This window comes from Argentina anserina, chromosome 1, assembly GCF_933775445.1.
Source record: "Argentina anserina chromosome 1, drPotAnse1.1, whole genome shotgun sequence".
Classification (NCBI taxonomy): domain Eukaryota; kingdom Viridiplantae; phylum Streptophyta; class Magnoliopsida; order Rosales; family Rosaceae; genus Argentina; species Argentina anserina.
In genome coordinates, this window is record NC_065872.1 from 21277291 (window position 1) to 21297863 (window position 20573).

At 36.4% G+C, this 20573-nt stretch overlaps 2 protein-coding genes across 2 annotated transcripts; both read left to right on the forward strand.

Annotated features, from left to right (window-relative positions):
- Window positions 1-2459: 2459 nt before the first annotated feature.
- On the forward strand, window positions 2460-9874 carry LOC126803818 (uncharacterized). The gene is given in 6 exon segments (XM_050531551.1): window positions 2460-2645; window positions 9154-9426; window positions 9501-9549; window positions 9552-9582; window positions 9646-9703; window positions 9785-9874. Coding segments are annotated over 6 exon segments (687 nt in total).
- A 7429-nt stretch (window positions 9875-17303) lies between these two features.
- On the forward strand, window positions 17304-19490 carry LOC126803829 (uncharacterized). Its single transcript, XM_050531559.1, has one exon. It carries the CDS (start codon window positions 17304-17306, stop codon window positions 19488-19490), a length of 2187 nt encoding a protein of 728 aa, XP_050387516.1.
- Window positions 19491-20573: the final 1083 nt, after the last annotated feature.

Consider the following 20573-nt stretch of genomic DNA (forward strand, 5'->3'; position numbering starts at 1 on the left):
AGTCAGCCACATGAATTGGAATGGGAAACCATGAGATATCGATGAATATCTTTGCTTAGAATATAAAAATTTCCTTAGGAGGAGGAACTTTTATAGTTAGGCGCTTATGGCAATGTGAAGCTCAGGAAGCAGATTTGTTGATAGGAATGAGTTTCTCCTTCAACCAACAATCACTCAAACTCCTGCCATGATCGGGTTTGAGAAATATAACAAGTATTATTGGGAATCCAGACTATCACATGTTGTACGAATTACATGAAAAGGCTTTACTAAACAATATCAGAGATCGCAGGCGAAGAGTGGTGATTACAAGCCAGAAATGCAACCGGTTTTGCTGCTAAAAGAATATCAAGATATAATAGCAGTCGAAACAAGTTCAGAAGGCTCGAAAGACTCAGAATCTGAGGAGAATCATCCTCAAGAGAGTGATAGATATGATGGAACATAACCTTAAGGTATATGCCAAAAGGTTGAACAAAAGAAGGTTCCAACTTTGGCCGAAATTGAGAATTTATTGAAACCAGTTGTCAGTGACGATCCTCAACTATACTAGGACAAAGATCCGGTATATTGTGAGCTAAAGATGCATGATGCAAATGCTATTTTTCCATGTAAAAGCAATTTCTTATTATCGTGAGCAATTTAGGAAAGAAATGTAAACCCAGATTCAGGAACTTCTTGATAATAAGTTAATTAGGCCTTCAAATGGTCCTCATCATGGCCCTACTTTCCTTGTGAGAAATCATGCAGAGAAAGTAAGAGGAAATGCTAGGATGGTGATAGATTACAGAGATGTCATTAAGAAAACCATCAAAGATGGTTACTAGATGGCTCAGGTGAGAGTCCTCGTCAACAGACTTAAGGGAGCAAAAATTTTCTCCAAATTTGATGCAAAGTCAGGATTCTAGTAGGTGAAAATGCATCCTAATTCGATAGCATTAGCTGCTTTTCGAAGTCCTCAAGGCCATTACGAATGGCTAGTCATGTCATTTGGACTAAAGCAAGCCCCATCAATCTTTAAAGAAAGATGGATAATATATTCAAACCTTATGCAAATTTTTGTTTAGTGTATATAGATGATATTCTGATTTTCTCTAAAACCATGAATGAACATCTAAAGCACCTCGAGCAGATTTGTAAACTCATTGTCCAAAACGGAATCATCCTTGGACAAAAGAAAATTCATCTTATCAAAGGTGAAATTGGTTTCCTTGGCATACATGTTAATGATGGAGAGATTCGTCTCCAAGATCATATAGTCAAGAAAATTAGTTAGTTTCCAGACAGTATCCCTGGTGCTACGTCCTTGCAGAGATTTTTAGGAGTTGTTAATTTTGCGAGAGATTTTATTCGTAAAGTTAGTGGACTCACTGCACTTCTCTCTCCCAAAACAAGCTAAAAAAAGACATGGTCCTTCACGATAAATGATATCAACATAGTCGAAAGAATTGAAGAGCTAACAAAACATCTTCCCCCATTGCAATTACCAGAGGAGGGTGACAAAATCATTTTGCAAACAGATGCAAATGATTATTACTGGGCGGGAGTTGTCTTAGATCTCACCTCTGATGCAAAACTGGAGAAGATTTGTAAGTTCTTATATGGAAAGTTTAATCCAGTCGAGTTAAACTATTCCATAGGAGAAAGAAGTTTTTGCTTTGATAAAGTCCATTAAGGGTGCTGAAGCATACTTAGGAAAAAGTTTCTGGTTAGAACAAATAATAAAAGAGTCAAGAATTTTAAGAATTATAAATTGACTGATGCCGCTGATAGGGGAAGAGTTCTTAGATGGTAGATGTTTTTAGCACAATATGACTATGACGTTCAAATGCTTGCAGGTGACATGAACTACTTGGCAGACGCCTTGACCAGAGAATGGCTATGTTTCAGAGAGAAAGACGAAATCCCAGAAGCAAGAGACCGGAACCGGAAGAAAAGCCTGAACTAGAGGAAAAAACTCTTTGGGAAAGGTACAAGAAAGGAGACAAAACAGTTGGACCATTACATGACAGTTCTTGATACCAGTACATTGTTTCTTATGGTGCTGCTGAATCCATCAAATCTACTGGAAAACGTGAGTCAAGAATTCATGATGAACAATCAAATGATAAGTCCATAGGAAAGGAAGAAGATAAGTCCATCACTTCTGAAGATGAGAAGAAACTATTAAATGAGTATGTGTTGTATCCCAACACTAATGCTATCTCTGATTAGTTCTCTAAAAAGGTGCCTAGAGACAAAAGAGCTCATTTTAAACCAGAAAAAAAGGCTTCCTCAAGTTACCAAAATAAAAGGAATTCATGGTCAACTGCTGAAGGTTTTTAACAGGTATGTTTTCAAAACAAAAAGGGTAATGTCCTTTAAACAGAAGCTCATCGTCGACAATATCCTTTATAATTTCTATGAAAACAATGAGCACCTCATGCTTCAATCCCTTGAAGTACTAGCAGAGGAGCTGCATGGATTTCATGAAAAAAAATAAGCAAGTTGTTACTGAAGATGGTCAAAATCCAAAGGTGACCTACCTTAAGAATCCTGAAAGTGCCAAGGTTCCTATCTTAGCCCTAAGCGAGGAGGATTGGTATAACTTTCATATTTATAAGGGAAATTCTAAGAAAAGAGACATTCTTACAAATACATTAATGGTAGTTCATGGCCCATATTATGGGAGACATCTTGTGTGGTTGTTCAAGCAGAACATTCTCAGAAACACAAACTTTGGCTTTTGGAAAATGGTTTTGTCCGTAGTATGTGGAAAAAATCGAATGAGATTTACAGGAATTTCCTACAATAATCCATGAAGTTGTTAAAATATCAGACCTGATGAATGCATCTTGAGATTAAAATTTGTGTCCACACCTCATGAGTAGATAGTAATCAATGAATAAATGAATTATATCTCTCCATACCATTATGTCAGAATAATTCAAGGGTCTTCAAAGCAGGCGTTTGATAGGAGTACAAAGTGTGACATTCTTAATGTATATATGTCATATTCTTGTTCTTTGTTATCCCTTATTTAGTTGTTTTAATTTCATATTTGTAATTAGTATGTTTAGGTAGAGCTTATGTCGAATTTATGAGTTTTAATGATGAAATCATGCTAAGTGTTAGAAATCCTTATTGAGTTATGATTCCTTACTTGACTAGGATTCTACTTTCCTATTTTCATTCTTTCCTATTTCTAACTTGTCGATTCTTTTCAGGAAAGACAAATCCTATATGGACTAGGAGTACAGGAGCCGTGATGCTTTTCTAGTTGGACAAGGAGATCATGTCGAGTTGGATAAGGAGAAGAGAGGCCGACCTAACATTTCATATTTCAAGATGGAGAATTGCCGTGCAACTTGTTTGTCTCCCATTTGGATTTGGTTTCCTATATCAAGTTAGATTTGAAGTTCAAGAATCAAAGTCCATGTCAAAGAAGATATCTTCATCCAAATCTGATTCTATCTCCTTATAGCACGGCAAAAAGGCTGTTTTGTTCTTCTATATATAGAGGCTCGGCATTGTAGAGAAATCATCATCAACCTTGCGCACAAGTACTAGCCAAACCTCTGCTCAAACACATTCATCTTACCTAGAACCCAAAACTCATCCTTCATCATATCTTATATCCGAAGCAAGTATCCTAGGATATTTGTTTGCTTGGAATAAACCCCGTAAGAATATTTCAAAGTGTAATTCTATGATCTTCATGTTTTATTTTGGTTTTCTATGCTCTTGTTCTTGGATGATTTCTGTTTTTGTTTTGTTAAAGTTTATTTCGATCTTGTCTATGAGATAGTTGTGACTTTCAAATGATGTTATGAATTTAAAGTTTTCGATTTCTATTCAATGAATTTAGGTTTTATGCCGTGAGTTTCTGTTCATGTTCTTAATTAATTTTTGATGTGTTCTTATATTGCATGTTTGATTGATACAAGTAGTTGATGTTGCATATGTTAATCATTCAAAGCTATTAATGATTATGATATAAATAGTTGACTAATTGTTTGTTCTTTGTTATCTCATTGATTATTTTCTTAAGTTTGGCGTTTGATAGGTGTTTTAAACATGTTAATTTCTTTGTGTGATACGTAATTGCATGATGAATTAGTGTGTTAGATTTTGGTGCAAGATAAGTAGTTGAGCCCGATAGTATCCATGTAATAGGAACCACATAGGAACTTGATGCATGATCGAACCTAAGTTGAACTATGATATCTACGGCATGAATATGAATGAGAATAGAATTCGTTGCTTTGTTCTTACATGATTTGTTTGGTGATTGCTTATGTGTTGGTTAGTTGATCACATGTATATATTAGCTTAGGCTTTATTTTCTGTTTTTTACTTACAATTCGAAACTTATATCAAGCTTATATCTCTTTGTGAATTTGTGTTATTTGATTGTGATTCAGTCCCTGGTTGGATCCCGGGTTTGTGAACGATACACTCTTGTTTTATACTACTAACGATATTTACAGGGTTAAATTGATGTTGAGTAATCGAACTAATCAGCGTTCATCAAAAAAGACAATGGCAAGCCTAATCGGAGTATTCCCTGGATGAAGGCAATGACCATTACCAGTATAAGGAAGATAATTCCAAGAGATTATGATACAAGTCTCCTAGCAAGCGAAGAAAAAATTATGGTTACTTGTAATGACCATCCTCTCCCTTAGAACTGACATTTCTTGAAGTCCTGAGTGAGAAAAGAAATCAACTGCATTCTGGCCAGAACTACTTGGCTAGAAAAGATAGAACATGAGGAAAAAGTTCCTTTATATGATTCGGATCTAGAGTCAGTTCCAGAAGATTTTGGATCAGATGATTCATTCGATTTCGATGGCGAAGCTCATCTCCACATAATAAATCAAATGGAGGGCTGAAATGTTGCCAACGCATGAAGACACTCAACTTTGCTTTAATAAAAACGTTGTCGACGCATGAAGAATTCATAACATCATTCAAAAGTCACAACTATCTCATAGACAAGATCGAAACAAACTTTAACAAAACCTAAACATAAATCATCCAAGAATAAGAACAAAGAAAATCGAAATAAATACAAGAAGATCATTACACTTTGAAATATTCCTACGGGGTTTATTCCAAGTGAACGGTATCCTAGGCTACTTGCTTTGGATCCAAGGTATGATGAAGGATGAACTTCGGATTCTAGGGTTCTTGGTGAATGAGGGACTGTTTCGGCAAGGCTTTGGCTCTCTTGTGCGCAAGGTTGATGATGATTTCTCAATGATGTTGTGCCTCTATATATAAGAGAACAACCATACCTCTTTGTCGTCCCATTAAGGAGATAGAATCCAATAAGGAAGCTGAAATCTTCTTTGATATAACATTTGATTCTTAAACTCTAAATCCAACTTGATGTGAGAAAATAAATCCAAATGGGAGACAAACAAGAGCTGCACGGCAACTCTCCTTCTTGGGTTAGGAAATGGCTAGGCCGGCCTCTCTTCTCTCTTTATCCAACTCGAACATGATCTCCTTGTCCAACTAGGAATGCATCACGGCTCCTCTACTCCTAATCCATATAGGATTTGTCTTTCTTGAAAAGAATCGACAAGTTAGAAATAGGAAAGAATGATAATAGGAAAATAGAGTCCTAGTCGAGTAAGGAATCATAGCTTAATAAGGATTTCTAGTACTTATAAGCACTGTCAAAACACTTATTTATACAAAATGAACTAAAACACACTAAATAAGAGGTAACAAAGAACAACAATATGACATATATACATTAAGAACGCACACTTTGTGCTCCTATAAAATAAGCACTTTGCTAAACAATAGGAGGGAGCAAGAAAAGATGTAGAGCGAGCATCTGGAGTAATCCATGCACGTTTTGCAATTGTACGAAGACCAACACATCTATGGAATCAAAAGACACTTAAAGATATAATGACAACATGCATAATAATGCACAATATGATTATCGAAGACGAACGAGATGATGACTGATATATTAGAAGTATTGGTCGAGATCGTGATAGTGAAACTAATCAAATCATTGACGATTATGAAATAATTGGAGCTAATCATCCTTTGGGTTCTCTTTTTCAAGGGTGCTTGAATTTGATGCAGTCCATGGTTTATGTGCAGATTACTCACATATTTCGCGAAGCCAACATGATTGTGGATACTTTGGCGAAAAGAAGTACTGATAATGAGTTAGTTTTAATCACCTTTGATTCTCCTCCTATTCACGTTACTCAAGCTTTTTTAGATGATTTAGCTATTGTTACTTGAGGTAGGAGAGTCTCCAGCTCTAGTGTTTAGCTTTTTTTCTTTGTTTAGGCTCTTTTAAGCCTTGCTTGTAACAAAAAAAAAAGATGCATTAAATGTGTACCTTGATTATACAAAGCAGAATTGTTCTTCTTGCCATAAAATTCAATAAAAAGTAAAAAGTTTGATCATTGGTATTTAATTGGTTTTATTGATGACTCTTAATAGGATGTTGAAATTAAATCGTACTAAATACATTTTTGGATTTTGACCTTCTAATTTGAGATGATGTTCATGTTACAACCCCAACTAGAAATTTTCAATGCTTGTGCTTCTGAACGCTCACATAATTAGCTCGATAGTAATTTTACATGAATTTAAAATAACAATATATTAAATGTTCTAAAAAAATGTATATTAAATTTTCGCTAAATTGTTTTTGTTTACAAACGGGACCTAAGTGCATCTTTAGTGGAGATGCCAAAAGTCTTGTGTCAAATTCGAATTTGACTGTTGAGCTGACATAGTCAATTTTGACCGAAACCAACTCCAACCGAGATGCCTAATTTGAATGATATTTTATTAGTTTTATGTTTCTTTTTAAAATTTTCTTTTATAAAACCCATATTTTATCTCTCATCTCTCGTTCACTCTCCTTTCGACTTCTCTATCTCAATCTCAATGTTTCATTCTTATCTACCATCAAGTAGTTAAATCTTTCAGGCAAAAATTGATATTAGAGTCAGGTATTTTTTTTTTCTTTTGTTTCTTGAACTTCTTCCTTTATCCTCAAGGATCTATAGAGTATAGTGATCGGTTTGATTACTCCACATCAATATTATCCATGTAAGAATCGTAAGTAGTATAAAGTAAGAGGGTATCGTTCACAAGCCGGGGATTCACCAGGGCAAGAATCACAACATTTAATAACGAATTCATAAGAGTTATAAGGGTCTAAGTTTCGGATTGAAAGTATAAAAACAGAAAATAAAACCTAAACTACTATATACATGTGATCAACCAACCAACACACAAGCCATCACCAAAACAAGGTACACAAAGCCAACGAAAATCAAGTTTCCTTCTCTCTAAGGTTCATGCCGAGATATCTCACAAGCAACTAAGGTTGGATCATGCAATTAGGGTCCTCAATGGCCATCCTAAACACATAGACACTAAATTCATGAAATTCGGTAGAGCTTTGGTTTTCTTGTGTGTAAGGTTGATGATCATTTATGAATGAGATCGTGCCTCTATGTATAAGAGAACAAAACAGCCTAGGTGCCTTCCATGAAGTAGAATCGGATTGAGATGTTGAGATCTTCTTTGATATGTACTTTAATTCTTAAACTTCAAATCCAACTTGATGTAGGAAACCAAATCCAAATAGGAGACAACAAAGGGCTGCACAGAAACTCTCCATGTTGAACTAGGAAATGCTAGGTCGGCCTCTCTCTCTCTCTCTCTCTCTCTCTCTCTCCTTATCCAACTCGGACATGATCTCCTTGTCCAAATAAGAATGCATCACGACTTCTCTACTACCTATCCATATATGATTTGTCTTTCCTGAAAAGAAATTGACAAATAAGAAATACGAAAGAATGAAAATATGAAAGTAGAATCCTAGTCGAGTAAGGAATCATAGCTTTATAAGGATTTCTAACACTTAGCACAATTTTATCATCAAAACTCTCATATTCGAAATAAACTCTACCTAAACATACTAAATGACAAATATGACACTAAAATAACTAAATAAAAAGTAACAAAGAACAAGAATATGACATATATACATTAAGAACGTCACACTTTGTGCTCTTATCATATAGATCTATAATAGTCAGTGATATGATTCGCTCGATCTTCATTGTCCTCGTTCACCTATGCCTCGGTAAGAGTTTCGTCATTAGATTTTAATCGTTTTGATTATTCGAACCCTTTATACCCATATTTGAAACAATTGAATATGAAAGTTTTCATTTTGTTATGGGTCGATTTGGGTTGGGTTTGTTTTTCTCGTAAAGGTTGAAATTACTTCTTGCGAGGTTTAATGCTCAATTTTGTACTGATCTTGTTGGGAGTAGGAATCTGAGAAATAAGTTTATGGTCTGGTAGGAACTAGGAAGAGATAAATGAAGAAGAAGAAGAAGAGAGAGAAACAATTAATAAAAAAAATAACTACGGAACTCGGAAATGTCAAATTTGACATCAGAGGCCGGTAGTCTTTTACACAGTTCGGTTAGTTGAAGAAGATTTTATTAGCCATTTATTACCGTTGAGCCTTGTCCAAGTGGAATTGGACCAATGGGTTGGAGATGCTCTAAAGGCCCAACCAAAAAACACAAAACAACTAGGGACTAAAATCACCCTTGTCAATCTCCATGCAAAAGTAGTCGATTGCCACCATACCACATTTCCACATATTTGACAGTATGAAAATATATTGTATTAATACAATAATATAGAGTTCTACACTCGTTTCAATTACTTCTTCCTAGGGGTGGGCACGGGATGGGATGAGACAGGACGGGGCTCATCCCACTCTTTTGGATCGGGACGGGACGAGGGTTTTTAAGAATGCATCACACTCAGGATTAATCCTGGTTGGGACGGGACGGGACAAATCCCACCTTCCTATGAAGTTAAATAAAAATATATATTTTTACTTTTTCATTAATAAGTAACATTCAATAATGAAATTTTAACAAAAAAATGCATATTATGTTCAAAATATTATAATTTACCATTACTATTTGAGTTGATATAATTTTGGAGTTATTAAGAACATAAATTAGTTTCATTTTGATACAAATATATAAGAATTTTTAAGTTTTCATTAAAGGTGAGACGGGACGGGACGGGACGAAGTGGGATAAAAATTATTCGTCGCACGTCCTATCCCACTATTATAAAACTTGACAGGATCGGGACGGAACAGACGTTCTTAGACCTTCGTCCCGTCCCTATGAATTTCGGAACGGGATTAGGACGGGATCGAGATTTCTGTTTTTTTTGCCCACCGCTACTTCTTCCTCCATTCCCTCATCATTTTCCTTCCATTCGTTCCCAAATCTTTCATTTCTTCTTTATATTGATTCAAAACTTCGAAAAAAAAAGGTGGAGGTAGCCAAGCAGGGCTCGACGCTTTTGCTACTTGACGTTCCTCAATACACCCTCATCGGCATTGACACTCAGGTAGCTTTTTACCACTTGGTTGTCTTGTATTGTCTTGTCTTGTCGAATTAACACTTGCTCCATCACTTTGGCAGATGGTTTCTGCCGGCCCGGCTTTCAATGGCATCAACATGATTCCTCCCGGTCCTATGTTGTCTACTATTCCTCATCCATCAGGTCTCTCTCTCCCTCTCTGTTTGCATTTTTACTTAAAACTTGATTGATTTGTGCTTTGCGTAGAGACGGAAGGGATTTCTCACCGGTTACCGGCCTTTTTGTTTGTTCCGGGCCATCTCAGGTCAGCAAGCAGTTGCCTTTTCTTCTAATCTCAACTTGTTTAGATGATGATATCAAGCAAATGAGGTTTCTCATGAACCAGGTAATTGTCCGCAAGTGGGATGAACAAGAGGAGCGGCTAGTCAAACTACCAGAAGATGAGATTTGTGTTTCATTATTGAATCTCCAATAATCTAGTAATTTCTCGAGTGCTAAGAAACAAAAAGACACAAACTAACACCTCTCCTAATGTATCATGAGTTTTGTGTGCCTTGTTTCTTTGTTTTATTACCGAAATTGAACAAGCTTTAAAGGAAGATTTAAATTTTGTTGAAAGTAATTCTATACTGGAATAGTGGACAAGATTGTTTTTCAGTATTTCAGTTTCATCATGTTTGTCTGTATCATCTTTTTCATGAAGGAGGAGAGATATTGCTGTGCAGTTAGGAATTGGGAAGTATGGATATTAGAAACGATTATCTAGCTACATTACAAAGAGCACCATTGAACGAATAGGTATGCACGATTCACAAACTCAAAGTCTCTCTATATATATTAGTCCCTAACCAGAGTGGAGTTCCAATTTTAGCACACTTTTCGGTCAAAACTTTTCACATAAGCGATTCAATATTTGGATATGCTATTCAAGAATTCAAGATCATCTCTACAAAGTTTCATCCAATTTGACAATGGTTTATGCTTTCAAAATTGAGATTTACACGAATGGTTCACGTTGAACAATTTTAATTCATTCATTGATTTAATCTAATTTAAACTTTATAGAGATGATTTTCAATAAAATATCTAAATAGTGAATCGCTTATGGTGAAAAAATTTAACCGAAAAGTGTGCCAAAATTAGAACTTCGCTATGTAATTTCATAATGAATCTTAACTATATATATGTATATATATGATTTTCAATTACTGACGGTATTTCCGTGACCCTCAAACTGTTGCATGTATTTGGTGAATCAAATATATATAATTTGGCAACTTGACCTTGAATGATAGAAAGATTTATATACATATGGCTCTTGGGATTTCACTGCCGAGGTATCCACTCATTAGGCATCCATTGTCATTGTCATGAGAAAATTCGGACCGGTTCCTGTTTACAATGAGATATTAAATGGTTGAAGGCTCCAGTCTTAATCTACGTCAAATGAAAATACTGGGTTCCTTCTCTCCTAATCTTCATAGTATCGTGGGGAATGAAGGAAACAATATGGGTTTTGGGAGGACAATTAAATAGGGTAGTGTTCTTTTGGCTTTTGGAAGATTATCAAACTTTGGGATTATATATTACTGACCTTTAAATATCGGGGTTTCATCAATTTCACATAACATAAAAAAACGTTTTTCATCATTAGAAACAACCCGGTTTCCGAGACCCCTTTTGCATTGCATTACCATAACGAAAGAAAAAAAAGTTTCCTTTGGTTTCGGGTTTAAACTACTTTCTTTTAGAAAAAACTGGTAAAAGGGCTTGTTTTTCGTTGATCTCTTACTGGTGAATCATCACTTGAACTTGGAACCGAAGAGCTTACCTGTTCATTGAGCTAGGCCCGTAAACTTTTTTAGGAGTTCGTTTACCACATAAATTCATTTTCGTTCATGCAACAAATAGAACAAGTCGAGAGTAGTAATCGACTCTAAGAGCAGAGTATGCGGCAAACTAGAAGATTAAGATGGCACAAGTCTTTCTTGTTGGGTTTCCAGCCCATGTGTTTTTCCTAAGATGGTTTCTTAGAGTATGATGTTCCGGTAAGGATATGGAATCCTTATTGATGATGATTTATCTGTAGAAGAAGGAGGCTTTACAGCCTACCACTATTAGGAATATGATTCCTATTTGTTGAGGAAACGTGTTTGTGCTTATGACTATATAAGGAGAGGTTATGCTCTAGGTTTAGGCACCGCAGAGACAAAGTAGGAAGAGAGGGCAAAGAGGAGAGAGATAGGAAGAGAGTGGTACTTATTTTCTTAGTCTTTCTTGTGTACCCATTATTAATATAGTGGAAGTGTGTTTCTGTCCGGTGGATGTAGGCAAAGCTATTTACTGAACCACCTTAAATTTGTGTTCTTGTGTTATTTCCTTTGTGATTATTTCTCTTGGTTTGCTGTGCTGGTTTTGTTTCTCTGACTAACTTGTTGACCGATTCACTACAAGTGATACCAGAGCCTGGTTGAAGGTTGGGTTCGGCTGAATCGGTATTGTCAGAATGGATAATGATGTGAAAGGCACAATGATCGAACTCACCCACAAGAATTGAGTTACGTGAAAGCCAAGAATAGAGGATATCATGTATTGTAGGGATATGCATGAGGCCATAGAGGGAGTGGATGCAAAGCCAACCAATATGACTGATGAGAAGTGGCGAAAGTTGCACCGGAAAGCAGTTGGTACGATAAGGCAATGGGTGGATGATAGCGTCTTTCACCAGGTGTCGAAAGAAACTGATGCGGAAGAACTCTGGAAGATATTGGAGTCCCTCTTTGAGAAGAAGACCGCTGCGAAGAAAGCATTCCTTATCAAAGAGATGGTTAACATGAAGTTTGATGACGATACTAGTGTGGTTGTGTACTTAAATAATTTCCAGAATGTGACCAACCAGTTGTCGACAATGGGGATGAAGGTTGATGATGAGCTACTCGCATTGCTGCTGTTAGGAACTTTGCCAGATAGTTGGGAAACTTTTGTGGTGACCTTGAGTAATTCTGCGTTACTGGTGTATTGTCTATGGGTACCGTTAAGGATAACATGCTTAACGAAGAACAAAGAATGAAAAGTGTTGGCACAGACAATGAGCACGCAAGAGCCCTTTATATGAAGGGTAAAGCCAAGAATTTGGGTCAAAGTTTTAGTGGCGATTATCACTTTTGTGGCGAGAATGGTCACATGAAGCGAATGTGTCGAAAGTGGAAATAAAATAAGAAGAAGGGCAAGTACCAAGAAGATAATGGTTATTCTGCTTGTGTTTTAGATGATCTTCTTACTTTACAAGGATGTCTATGTGGGTGACAAAGGTCATGATTCGTTCATGGATACGGGTGCAAGTTGTCATGTTAGTTCCAACTTGGAGCTCTTTTCTACATACAAGACAGATGGCTTTGGGATGCTAAAGATGGGTAATACAAGCTACTATAAGATTTTGGGAATATGAGATTTTTGCATCCAGACTAATCTGGGTTACCATATGACATTGAAGGATGTGAGGCACGTTCCTGATCTACGTGTCAACATACTGTCTGCAAGTGCTATTGACAAGCAAGGTTTCAACCAGTTTATTGGTGATGGGAAGTGGAAGCTGACGAATCGATCCACTTGCTAGTGGAGAGTTTTGTCGTTCCTTGTACAAGACACATAGCTTGGTGTATAAAGATGACTTGAGTGTAATAGGTGATACTTCTTCGGACATACGACGTCATGGTGATGACCATATAAGGAAGAAAGGCGTTCTGGAAAAGTGGTCCCAAATGTCCTTTTCCAATGGGTTTTCTGACCAGGGTGAAGATGGTCAAGAGTTGTTCCACCAACAAGGACATGGTGATGAGTTATTCGATCAGGGGGAGCTGCATGCTCCAACCACATAGTTTTGCATCAAGTCAGCTTGGGCTGAGTCTCGGTGATGGAGTCGCGCCGGTGTACCTCTCTCATGGTCTGGAAGGGGAGATTGTTGGGTTTCCAGCCCATGTGTTTTTCCTAAGATGGTTTCTTAGAGTATGATGTTCCGGAAAGGATATGAAATCCTTATTGATGATGGTTTACCTGTAGAAGTAGGCTTTACAGCCTACCACTATTAGGAATATGATTCCTATTTGGTGATGAAACGTGTTTGTGCTTATGACTATATAAGGAGGGGTTATGCTCTAGGTGGCACCGCATAGACAAATAGCATAGTGTGTTCCATTATCGGTTAGAGGGTGAGAGGGCAGAGAGGAGAGAGATAGGAAGATAAGAGAGTCATTGTTTTCTTAGTCTTTCTTGTGTACCCATTATTAATATAGTGGAAGTGTGTTTCTGTTCCGTGGATGTAGGCAAAACTATTTGCTGAACCACCTTAAATTTGTGTTCTAGTGTTTTTTTCTTTGTGGTTGTTTCTCTTGGTTTGTTGTGCTAGTTCTGTTTTTCGGACTAACTTGTTGACTGATTCACTACATTTCTGAATGCCTGACCTATCAATAAATAGGCTTTTTTCGTTTCGCTTTATCAGAAGCTGTCACTGAATAGTCTGATCCTGCCAATCGGCTTTTCCTGATCTGAATCTTTCCATTTTGGGCGAGTAATCCCGTGTTTGACTATGAGCTTGATTTTATTAGTAAGGGGATGAATTTCCCGGAGGAAGCTATTCTATTTGCGGTAGGTATCCTACAAACAGTTGGAATTTCAAATCTTAACAGTGGTTGATCATTTTTTAATGATTAAATATAATTTTGTTTTAAATATATCCAAGGCTGATTAAGGTGCTGGTCTTGATTTTAGTTCAGTATGAAACTTTTACTTTGCTTGTTGACCAATGAGTTCTTTATTTTTAATTCCTTGTCTCATTATTTGGAAGCCTATATTTTAGACATGGGTTATACAATTTATATGAGAAAGTTTAATGTTCATCTATCGTCTCATTTTTCTCTTATCTACATAAAGAGGTCAGGAATATCCATCACCTGTGACTGGATTTCTCTCTGCTTTTTATCTGCTGCACAAGTTGTTCGGGAAAGTTTGTTGCGACCTGTGCAGTAATTCTGGATTCATTATATGTGCAATTCTTTGTTCATTGGACAAACGATTACTTGATATTTAACCTTAAGCTATATTCTTAAAATATAATTAATCAAGATCATTCTAAGAGCTGGCCTTAAAGGCTTAATAATAATCAAAACATAAGTGAACCACAACCAGCCTGTATCCTCCAAATCCACCTCTAGCTACAGATAATCTCAGACAATAATTGATCATCAACCTAAATGAACCACAACCTTTCCAGTTTTATATTATAGTTTCTCCTTTTTATGATGAAGAAGGAAGTATTTTAATTTGTGTGATGAAACAGTGTAATCTTTGTGTGTTTAGGTCCCATGACGCCATGAGCACAATTTTTTTATTGTGCCTTCAGAAAAAAAAATCCTAATTATTTTGCGATGCATCAAGGATATATCTCATGTTTCAATCGCCTTCTGCAGCCTCGTTCTGATATGGATATATATATGTCATGTTTCTATCTAGAGTGAAGTTCTAATTTTGGCACACTTTTCGGTCAAATTTTTTCACCATAAGCGATTCAAAATTTAGATATGCTATTCAAGATCATATATACAAAATTTCATCTAATTCGGACATCGTTAAGGTATTGAAATTAGATTAAATTAATGAATGAATTAAAACTGTTCAATATGAACCGTTCGTGTAAATCTCAATTTTGAGAGCTCAAACCATTGTCAAATTGGATGAAACTTTGTAGAGATGATCTTGAATAACATATATAAATATTGAATCGCTTATGGTAAAAAAAATTGACCGAAAAGTGTGTCAAAATTGGAACTTCACTATGTAATTTCAGAGTGAAGCTTTACTCTGAATAGAGACTATATATATATATATATATATATGCACTCCTTATCCAGAGTGAAGGTTCACTCTGAAGTTTCAGAGTGAAGTTCCAATTTTGGCACACTTTTCGGTCAAATTTTTTCAACATAAGTGATTCAATATTTAGATATGCTATTCAAAATCATCTCTATAAAGTTTCATCCAATTTGACAATGATTTGAGCTTTCCAAATTGAGATTTACACGAACGGTTTACGTTGAACAGTTTTAATTCATTCATTGATTTAATCTAATAACGATGTCTGAATTAGATGAAATTTTGTAGAGATGATCTTGAATAGCATACCTAGATATTGAATCGCTTATACTGAAAAAATTTGACCGAAAAGTGTGCCAAAATTGGAACTTCACTCTGAAATTTCAGAGTGAACCTTCACTCTGAATAAGGACTATATATATATATATATATATAAAGGATTTGCTGTTCAACATGTTAACTGGGCAATGGAAGATGTATATTTGAGTCCAAGGACCCTTGAATGATATGATATTAGAAGAGCAATTTAGAAGTGATATACTAATCAGCTTGTTTCTCATGACACCAGTAGAGTATGCAAGGGTGTTTATATATCAGACATATAGACATAGATTCACTTTAACAATTAGCCTTAAGTTGAGCTAATAAAGAGTCGGACGTTCATTTAGGTAACAGAGTTAATATAGGCTAAGGGCCTGAGTATCACAAGTTAATTTTAATCAATCCTTTTCTTTTGGAAGGTAAGTATAACTAAGTCTGAGCTTTGCTCAAAATAGAACCGAGATGATATCGGAGTTAGACTAGAGTACTATTTTAGAGAATACTTTTTAGAATGGAGCATAGACCTTGTCTGAAGGTAGGTTTGCATAGTTAGTTGCAACTATTTGTTTGGTTGATGGCCTTTTTAGGACATTCTCTAGCAAAACATAAATTCTGTTTGTACGTTGTGCTTCAGTGCTCCTGAGATGTAGATCATATTCTTAAAGCTTGCTGTGGCTTGGAGTTATTACTTCTAATGTTATCAACACTCCTTGGTACTGTGGATTCTTGGCAGTTACTGATCTTGGCCCGTTAGATAGGTAGCAACACTGTAGAGGAAGGGGGCGGATGTTAGAGTGTTAATATTAGTATTGGTTAGCTGGATTATTGATTCTCACTACCAGAAAATAGCACTTAGATGACAACAGCAAAAATCAGTCGTCACCTAAGAAATTATAAGACGACGAAAACAAAGCCGTCAATTTAGTGAACACTTTCGTCACCTAGGTGTCACTTAAATGACAAAATGCAGTGTTGTCATCTTACTTGTGTATTTTAGACGACGAAATGTAATATCGTCACAAGCCGCTCCATTGTCATCTCAGCACAGAACTTAGACGACGCATTTAGATTTTGTCGTCTAAGAAATTGTAAGGTGACGAACAAATCTACTTAGATGACAAAAACGTTCGTCGTCTAAGTTAAAGTTTGACTATATAATCTAGATCTATTTCCAGATCGACAGAAACGAAGGAAAAACAGAAAAAAACTGGTGCTCTGAAATTCTTGTGCCAGATTTTCATTTCGGTGGTTAATGTCTTCAAGTTGGATCTTCTAATGCTTAGTCCACCTCTACCCATTACTTGGTAGGTTAGTATAGTCTCTTTTTCCATATGTTTCTTTCTATATATTTTTTGTAGTAATTAATGAGTTTTCTGATGAAGAATTTCAGCCATATGTTCATCATATTGTTTAGTGATTATGCTATTTGTGTTGATTCATGATATAGTGAATATTGTTATATATACATAGTGTTTAGTTTGTTGATAATAATTTGAATTTATGTTGATTAATTAATTATTTAGTTAGTTAATTAATTAATTATATATATTTTAAAATCATTTGATTATGTTGTAGTGAATGGGATTAGGACCATATATAACTGGAGGTAGAAGCTAGGTGAATAAGCAGCAAAGACATAGATGTATGTTTATTGTTACTAGTAATGTGTGCTTATATGTCATTGATATAATTATATGGCAGGTCATGGATAAAAGATGGATGCAATACAGCAGGGGAACCCTGAATATCAACTAGGAATCATTGATTTTGTGAAGTTTGTAATTGAACATGGTGATGGAAGTCAATTACACTTATGTCCATGCAGATTCTGTCGCAATATGAAGGCAATGTCAATCAAAGATATGTATGACCACCTGAATCAGAAAGGTATCATGCGCAGTTACAATATATGGACCAAGCACGGTGAAGTAGCAGATCATAATCCTTCACTTGAAGAAATCCAAGCTGGATACTTTCAGCAAGTCGGGTCATCAAGTGACTATGTAAGTCCTCATGTGGAGCCTACTATGCATATTTTACATGATACTTTTCCTTCGTTTGCTGCACGACATGATGAAGATGTAGTTTATGACACCACTGTTTTTCAAGGTGATGATTTCTCAAACTATGGTGATGTAGATTATGATACTTATACCATGTTGCTTGCTAGTGTTCAAACTCCTTTATTTGAAGGTTGTGATAAGACTGTTTTGGGGACCATCATCGAACAAATGCATCTAAAAGTGAATAACAGATGGTCAAATAAGTCTTTTGACGAGATGTTAAGGAGTTGGAAGAAGGTCCTTCCCCCAGGAAACTTACTTCCTAATAGTTATTACAAGTGCAAAAGGATATTGAAAAGCCTCGGCCTCGGTTATAATAAAATCCATGCTTGTAAGAATAACTGCATGTTGTTTTACAAGGACGACATCGAAAGGCAGAGTTGTCGCATTTGCCACGAGTCGAGGTGGGAGGAATGTTCTGCATCCATGAAGAAACCTAAACCTGTGAAGGTGCTCCGTCATTTCCCCTTGATTCCTAGGTTGAAACGTCTCTACATGTCTGCACACACTTCAAAAGAGATGAGATGGCACGCAGAAGTGAGGAAAGATGATGATACACTCAGACATCCCGCAGATGATGAGGCTTGGAAATTCTTTGATAGATCATTTCCTGATTTTGCAGCAGATGTTCGAAATGTAAGACTCGGACTTGCAACAGACGGGTTCAATCCTTTTGGAAATATGAATCTATCGTATAGTATTTGTCCCGTGATGGTTGTGGCATACAACTTGCCTCCTTGGATGTGTATGAAGAAGGAATATAATATGTTGACTTTGTTAATTCCTGGTCCGCAGTCACCAGGAAAGTGTTTGGATGTATTTCTGCAACCATTGATTGACGAACTGCTGATGTTATGGGAAAATGGAGCTCGTACATTTGATAGGAACAGTGGAACTTCATTCATGATGAGAGCAGCATTGATGTGGACCATCAGCGATTTTCCTGGTTACGGGATGTTGTCATCGCAAGCCACTAAAGGCTATTATGCTTGTCCGGTCTGCTTAAGTGAAGTACATTCTGAATGGTACGCTGGAAAGGTGTGTTATCTAGGTCACCGTAGATGGCTTCCAGCAGACCATGAGTGGCGGTATGATGCAGCTGCATTTGACGGATTTCAAGAGTTCCGTATGAAACCCCAAGAGTGGTCTGGTGATGAAATTTTGGACAAGTTAAACTCCTTTGATTTTGGGCAGCTGAGTTGTGATCCACGAGTACCAGTTCCAGAGCGACCTAATGATTTTTTGTGTTGGTCGCACAAGAGTATATTCTTTGACTTGCCTTATTGGGCAAAATTGATACTCAGGAACGCTTTAGATGTCATGCACATAGAGAAAAATGTCACTGACAACATTGTGGGAATAACTCTGAGCATTAAAGGCAAGAATAAAGACACCCCAAAAGCACGAGAGAATCTTCAAGAGTTGAAAATTCGCAGACGGTTGTGGCCTAAGAAGGTGGGGTCAACTATTAAATATCCTATTGCACCTTTCACAATTAGACCAAATTTGAAGAAAAAAGTATTGCTTTGGTTTAAAGGAGTAAAGTATCCTCATGGGTATGCGGGAAATAAGATAGTTGGAATGAAGACTCATGACTGTCATGTGTTGGTGCAACGACTTCTTCCTGTGGTTATTCGACCATATTTACCTCATGATGTGGTGGAACCAATAATAGCATTGTCCAGATTTTTTCAAAAGTTGTGTGCTAAAGAGTTGAAGAAGTCAGATGTTCTTATGTTGAAAGAAGACATTGTTTACATCCTTTGCAAATTAGAGCGGATTTTCCCACCAGCTTTCTTTACAATCATGATCCACCTTTTGATCCACCTTCCCGAATAAGTGCTGCTTTCTGGCCCTGTACACTGTACTTGGATGTATCCTCAAGAAAGGTACGTATTTATATATATTTATATATATATATATATATATTTATATATATATATATATATATATTATGGTATTTGACTAAATGCTTGTGTTATTTTTAGGCAACTTGGGCAATACAAAAAATATGCTATGAACAATAGTTGCCCGGAAGGATCAATAGCGGAGTCATACATTGTAGATGAGTGTATAACCTACTGCAGTTTATATCTTCGTGGTACTGAGGAGGTGGAGTCTTCTGATGTTTCTAGAAGCACCCATCATTCCCATCTTTCCGTAGTTTCAAGAGATGTAAGAACATTTGGTGAACTACCAGACTCTGAGCGTTTAAGTGATGCTGAGCTTATTGAAGCACATTGGTGTGTACTACAACATTGTGACGAAGTCCAAGGTCTCCTTAATGAGCATTTACGGCTCATAAAGCAAAATGATAGATACACAATGCCGGAAGAGAAGCATAAAAAAGATTTTCCAACTTACTTTATGAAATGGGTAATGTAAACTACCATTTCAATATTTGATCTCTTAATATTATTACCGCATATAGTTATTTTAATTTTACTTTTTTATATTTACAATATTGCAGATGGGACAACTGCAACAACAACATAGTGACTGGTACTCCCCAACGTTGCATCATTTAGCCAGTAAGCCGAAAGGACATAGAGTGCGTGCTGGGTGTGTTGTCAACGGAGTCAAATTTTGATGGTACATCGAGATTGCAGCCATAAAACCCAAAACTATGGTGTCATGGTGGACGGGAATGAATTTCCTTACTATGGAGTGATACTCGCCGTTGTTGAACTAATCTACGGGGATGGTATATCAGTTGTTCTATTCAAGTGCAAATGGTTCAATACTGACCCTAGTGTGCCGAGGAGTACAAAGATGGATTATGGCCTATTATCAGTAAATACAGACACAAGTTGGTATGATAATGAGCCTTTTATTCTTGCTATACAGGCAAAACAGGTGTTCTATCTTGATGATCCAAAAGCTGGTGGAGGTTGGAAAGTGGTTAACATAATGTCACATAGA